The sequence below is a fragment of the Crinia signifera genome, chromosome 4, assembly GCF_055691185.1.
Source record: "Crinia signifera chromosome 4, ASM5569118v1, whole genome shotgun sequence".
NCBI classification, from domain to species: Eukaryota; Metazoa; Chordata; class Amphibia; order Anura; family Myobatrachidae; genus Crinia; species Crinia signifera.
The window spans coordinates 27,914,938-27,921,634 of record NC_139220.1 but is presented as its reverse complement, the minus strand read 5'-3'; the positions used below and the strand labels follow the sequence as shown (position 1 = coordinate 27,921,634).

The following is a 6,697-nucleotide window of genomic DNA, read 5'->3' as shown; positions in this document are numbered from 1 at the left end:
ATCCCAATGTAAATCTACCAGTACACACAGGTTGCTAAGACCGTGGCTAACAAGAAGTAACGTTCTATACAACACCCAGTTTCTTAGAAGCCCACGTTAAGCGTCCATTGACTTTAATGATCCCAATGATTGGCCGTGTCAAAGCCAGATTAAAAAATAACAACAAATAATGGTATACAAACACTTATGTCTGAACTATTATAAGGTAGAGCAATGTGAAGCCTAAAATCTAATGATATAAATGCATCACTATTCACACATTTTATTATAAAGCTCATACATTACATACATAGTGTTCTTTCTAGCACCCGCTATCTTTGAAAACCCATGCAGTTCCTGATCCCTGCCCGGGGTGTTGCTGTCTGCTGTGGTGTTTCTAGCACAGGTCTGCTTTGCATATCAGTACTGATATACAGACCAGACTGTGCTAGAAGCACTACAGCAGACAGCGACACCCCAGACAGGGAAGAGGAACTGCATGGGTTTTCAAAGCTAGCGGCTGCTAGAATGAACACTAATACATGCAACAGAAATTCAGAGATTTGGTAAGAAATCGCCAGTTTTTTTGTTTAAAGCGGCAATCATTTACACTTCAGAATCAAACTGGTTTTGCAGTGTAAATGATTGCCGCTTTTTACCAAATCTCTCACTTTCTGATTCTCTCATCCTATGAAATTTCACACTAGGAGAATGATGACAGAAGCTTATTAGTTATGCACCTTTTATTCGTATTTACCTGTGCCTCAGGAATGTCTTGTTATGTTCTGTCTGTAATGACTTTACATAGGGCTGTGAATATTGCAAAAATCCATGTCACAATGAGACTAGCACAAGTCTGCCAGGTGACACCAGTCTCCACATGCATTTCATTGATAAAGCCTAACGATTCTATCAGAATGCATGAAAAACCTTATTAATATCCTAAATCGTTATATACCCTAATATTTGGATAGGATATTGAGAGTCTGCAATTTCCTATTAATAGGCTTTGGCATTTGAACGAATGACCTCTCAGTGATTCTGTGTCATTAAAACCGTATAAGCTGTGTACAAAACTCTCTCATTCTTCTTAATACTTTCGGAAATGACGGACAGCTATAGATGCTGACGTTATGGCATATGCTGGTCCCAAGGGCATCTGCGAGGCTGCGGATGGCATCATTATCTCCCTAACCACTTCACCGCAGATCTGAGAGGGCCTATGCAAAGTTCCCCTGGACATTACAGAACAGTGGGTACGTTTGTTTACGGTTGCCCAATCGTTTACGTACGAAATGAGTCAGCTTTAATGAAATGGATTATAATTGGTCTTCCTTACTGAAGCGCAGACTTTCTGGCCTGATCTGTAGGATAGTGTGTGAGCATACAGGCCCTAATTTAGCATCACACGGAAAGGGGCAGCATCGAACATCTTCAGCTAGTTACATACTCGCCGGGCCGTTCATTGCGGGAAGGGAGGGCCGGAGGAGGGGACATCGCTGGACCATGGGAACGCTCAGCGTCAGCTGCCCGCCCTGTCTTTGTTGTTGCGCTAGTAAATAGAAGTCCGCTTTCACTGACTTCTAATTGCGAAGGCAAAATCATTCGATGGTCCGCGACCATGGGATGATTTGTGTATTCGGCCGGGCAGCAATGTGTGTAGCTTACCGAGCCAACCTGAATAAGGGCCACAGACCTGAGCGTAGGCATGTCGACTATAAACGTGTTGCCCAATCTCTGTCCTTGTATTCCTAATATATTACTCTTATTACTACTGTAGGTCACAGTGGGCTTTCCGTTAGAACGTGTAGGATTCATTCTAGAGATATAATGTAATCAAATCATAAACAAGCACAACAACAACAAAAAAGCTGAAATGTTTTAAATACCAGGACGACATAATAGCAGCAGTGTATCCTGCCAAAGTATGGCTATATCTAGTGTACATACAAGTTGTTACTGAGCCAAGGAGGAAACAAATCATCGTCATCACAAATATACAGATGCCAATCATAAAGACACATAGAAATGACAAAAAAAAAAAAGTGCGGGAAGATACAAACATGATCAAAGAACATAACGTACAGCGAGAGTGAAATGAAAAGTCTTGGACACTTTTCAGTATACCAATATATTGCACATTAGCTACAAGCCTAGGACACGGCAGGTGTTAGGTGTAAGTTAGATTGCATTGCTCAGACACCGGGCAACAAGCGGAGAGCCATCAGTGGTAAAGGCACCTGTTACCCTCCGCTTACCACGGGGCACAGCGCTGTTTCTTCAGTACGACACAGGATAAACATCTGATAGTAAGTGTGAAGCAAACATACAGCGCTCGGGACAAGTGCAGCGGATGAGGAAAGCATGCAAAGGTGTAGCCTAGAACTGAACAGCTCCTAATGCATTTACATGACTTTGAAGCTCAAGATTATTCCAATACGCAGCGGTTTCCCAGGCTTGGGGCGGCTGCTGATGGGGAGAGGAGAGAATCCAGAAACCGTGGAGAACATGTAAAGTGGTCTCCTCTGTTTCCCAGCAAGTTTACGCCCAACATCATCACAAAGCTTCAGCCTGAGACAGAAGGCATTTCGTGCTCACTGGAGGAACTGATTTGTCTTTCCACTTTCTTCTGCTTGATCTTCTGAACAATGTCCACCTTCTTCTCAAAATAGCTGACCAGGGCCTGCTCAGTCAGCATGGAAGCCAGGATCTGCTCGAAGGAGATGGACCACTCCGCATCAATGGTGCTGCCATACTTCGGGGTTGCGTTGCCAGCTTCGCATCCGACCAGCACCGTGTCATCTGCAATATCCTCGCACTGGAGCGAGCTGGCGCTGACCATAGAGTAGGAGGAGACTGAAGTGTCATCCTTGGTTTCATCGTCGGAGGTTGGCTGCGTGGGGGGGCTGCCATTTCCGCTTTGCTTCCCTAGTTTTTTAATGTCATCTTGGGTGAGCGCTGCCTGAGAGTTGCTGGGGACTGGGATTGGTCCCGTACATGGATCGTGCTCTGTAGCACTTGGTCCCCTGTTCTCCAAGGGCGGCTCCTCCTCTTCGTTAGAGGGTTCTCTGGTTAGACGTGTTTGTGCTTCCTCAGAGTTCCTGAGAGGAGGATTGGAGAACTTTTTGCCCACCTCACCAATGCGCAGCAAGAGACTCGCAACTGTGGCTATGGCGTGGTACAGTTCTTGCTCCACTGGGTCCTCGCTGAACATGTTGTAGAAGGTCTTGCAAAGCTCAATGAACTGTTCCTATAATGACACAATAATATTAGCAGTCAGGAATAAAAAAAATGCATTTCACATATTTGAATGGCTTATGAACCATGGGCCTGATTCAAGATGGAAGCAGGGAGCAATGCTCCTGTCCAACGATGCACAATGGTATGGTAATGCAGTAGGGATGGCCATCGACCATCGATGATTCTAAATCTTCGATGGTTCATGGTCAATGTCAAATACTTTTGCCATTGATGGGGAGAACCAGATGGTTTACCTCCATCGATGGAACAGCAAAACAATATTTTGCTTTTTTTTCTTCAAAGTGCCGGGACACGGAGCATAGCTCCGCCCCCGAACCCCGTGAAGCCCCGCCCCTGCGTTTTGATCGGCCCGCAGGCCAATCAATCAAACACAATGGATGACCATCGATATGTAAAAATATCGATGGTCATCCATTGCATGGTTTAGCACTATCGATGGGCAGTTGCAGAATTGCCATCGATGGCAATGGCAACGATGGCCATCCCTATAATGCAGCAGGTGGCATAAATAGGAAAGACACTTCCGGCTGGAACAGCAAAATCTGAGTGCTGCATCTGAGGATGTCCCTGTTGCCACCCCCGCTCTACCCACCGAGCGCTGCAGCATACCAATCATGATGTGGCTGAGTGGGACTGCTAGTGATCTCGCAGAAGGAAGGGGACATGCGCAGTACAGATTCAGTACAAGCAGGGCTATTTTTCAGCAGGCTCCAGCAGGAACTGAGGCCCTTATTCTAGTTCACTCTGACAAAATATTTCTTAGATGGGACAAAACCATGTGCACTGCAGGTGAGGCAGGTGTAAATCCCCACCCAAATCTAATTATCTCTGCACAAGTAACACCTGCCTCACCTGCAGTGCACATGGTTTTGTCCATCTAAGAAATATTTTGTCAGAAAGAGTGAACTAGAATAAGGGCCTCAGTTCCTGCTGGAGCCTGCTGAAAAATAGCCCTGAGTACAAGCACTGATTACCATCAAACAGAGATGTGAGTAAACCAATTAAAATGCACATCAGGGGCATTGCCATTATAACTAGTCCTTATACATATCCTTGCCACACCAGCTCTTCATGCTAAATGCATTTTCAGTATGCTCATCCCTTGCTTAAACTTCCTCCACACCACCTAGGGCACGAAGACACTCAATCTTAACCCCTGACCCTACCATCAATATAATATAGAGTGGGCGGGGCTATTGCAACATTACAACTAGGATTCAGTTGAGAAATGATTATTTTGAAAAGCCATGCTGTATACAATGTCAGGCATGTTATGCTATTTGCTAAAAATGGACTTTGGTGGCAGATTATGGAACAGAACTTGTTATAGAACATTAATCTCTTACTTTCTTGGAGCTCAATCTTCACTGCCGCTGGGGACTGGTAATATGGGTTAGAGCTGGGCCTAACCAATTTTATACTCCCTATATTTTATATAGGTGCAGCATAACTTGCTGGGAAGGGGCATGATCACACAATAGTATCAAAAATTCAAATTATGCCACTCAGTAGTCCCCTTATTCACATTACGTCATACAGTAATGACCCTTATTCTTTTTAAGCCACACATTAGTATCCCTTTATCTTATACACATTATGCCTCACAGTAGTATCTTTTCCATGCCAAACAAACCCTCACATGGCCATTAATGATTTGAATTACTGATAAGATTGCTACTGGTCACTGCGATGTCAGACTTGCTCCCGGATATCAGCTGCAATATCGCAGTGTGTGCAGTCAGCATATGTAAAACATCAATATCCACAGATAAAAGATACAACCAATAATTTATCATCATGCAGAAGTTACATTTACCCGGAGAACGGTTTCCCTTTACCTGATTCATCTTGGGCATGTCTTTAATGTTCTCTTTCCTCTGCTCCTTCTCAATAGCCCACATGCGCAGGTAATACTTATAGTCAGGGGCACTGGCAGCAATCTTCTCCTCTAAAACAGAGAAATATCATTATGACCAGTACTATTGATGACCTAATATCCACCCTCTTCCTGCAAGCCACCAAAAGTCAAACATACAATATATTGTATCAACATAACTATAATTAAATGTTTGTGTGTGTGTGTGTGTATGGTTGTTCCACGATAGCTCTCGAACACTTTAAATAATCGTCTACAAACTTTGCACACTACCTTATCTTCTTAAGGGACAATATCACTTTGAAGATGGGTTTAATCGGACGAGCCCTTATGGGTGCTGTTATAAGGGTCCATGCTATTTCTGTTGTTTTCATGCATTGTGATATGCCATTGGAAAGCTTCTGACTTTCTGAGTATAACCAGAGCCGCTGAAAGCACTCTCAGGCCCCAGTAAAAAGGGGCATGGTCAATGGTGGACTGCCAATGGGAGCGTGGCCACACCCCTGTAAAAAATTGCAGGGGGTGCGGTCTGTGTGCCAGTGCACAGGCTGCTGCTGCTTCTCTCCCCCACTCAGCATACGGTACTGAGCATCGTGTACTGAGCGGGGGGAGCAAGGCTTTGCTGCTGCTGCGGCAGCCTCTGTTCTATACTCAAAATGCCTGCTCTCTGTAGCAGGGGGAGGGGGACATGGGACCCTCCAACATACCCGGGCCTGGGTAAATAGTACAACTCCCCAGTCGTCAGCACTGCATACAACACAATAAACAGACTCCTTTAAGTGGACTCCTAACCCCTTGAGTGGTGGGTTTTCCTGAGGCAGGACAAACCTACCAAGGCAAGTTTGTCCTACCCCAGAAATACTCACCACAGAAGGGGCAGCCGCTGCTCCCCCGGGTCTGTTGCTGCCGGCTTCGGCTGTTTGTGGCCGCTTGGAGAAGTTCGGCGGCCGCTGGGGGGGGGGGGGGGGGGGGGGGGGCGGGTGCTCGGGTGCAGTCAGGTGTTCGGAACTCAGCAGTTCCATTGTTTGGGCATTCTAACGCATGGAAGAGCGCGACTGAACCTCCCCAAGCGGTGATGGCGAGGTGGGGTGGGGGAGGGGGTGGACAGTTCAGTGCGCCAGTTCTTCAGCACTGGAGGCACCACTAGCGCACCCTTTCTTTACAGTGGCATGCATGTAAATTTTTTGGGAGCTCCCGCTCCTGCAGCGCAGCTCAGACCCAGAAATTTCCAGCCATACCACCGAAGGGGTTAAAGGCCTATAAGGGTACAATAAATGAAAAACATTTTCACTTTACAAAACTTTTGAGAATTGCATCCGATGGGCCTTAAGACTAGTATTAAAGAATTTATTAATATATCATTAATATATTAAATAAATGATCAGTATGGCAACTTTTAGCCGTCATGTAGTACATATCGAGTTCTGATATCAATACAAAAGCCGGGAAAAGAAACACAGAGACAGACTCGGATCTCATTACAGCACCTGGTGGCTGTCATTGTCAGCTGCCATAAGAGGCTATAGAGTATGCAGTGGGGCCAGTGGAGGTCTGCGGTATGGCACCGCCCCGTGTGGCACA

General features: G+C 45.6%; 1 protein-coding gene across 3 annotated transcripts in view; it reads right to left on the bottom strand.

Moving 5' to 3' along the window:
- Positions 1-1,845: 1,845 nt before the first annotated feature.
- Positions 1,846-6,697, bottom strand: part of TBC1D9B (TBC1 domain family member 9B) — a 44,438-nt gene continuing 39,586 nt past the window's right edge. For all 3 annotated transcript variants that reach the window (XM_083181476.1, XM_083181477.1, XM_083181478.1), the window contains 2 exons: positions 5,079-5,188; positions 1,846-3,229 (listed from right to left, as the gene is read on the bottom strand). In XM_083181476.1, coding sequence (XP_083037602.1) covers positions 2,546-3,229; positions 5,079-5,188 — 794 coding nt within the window. In that variant the 3' untranslated portion in view covers positions 1,846-2,545. The remainder of the gene's footprint in view (positions 3,230-5,078; positions 5,189-6,697) is intronic.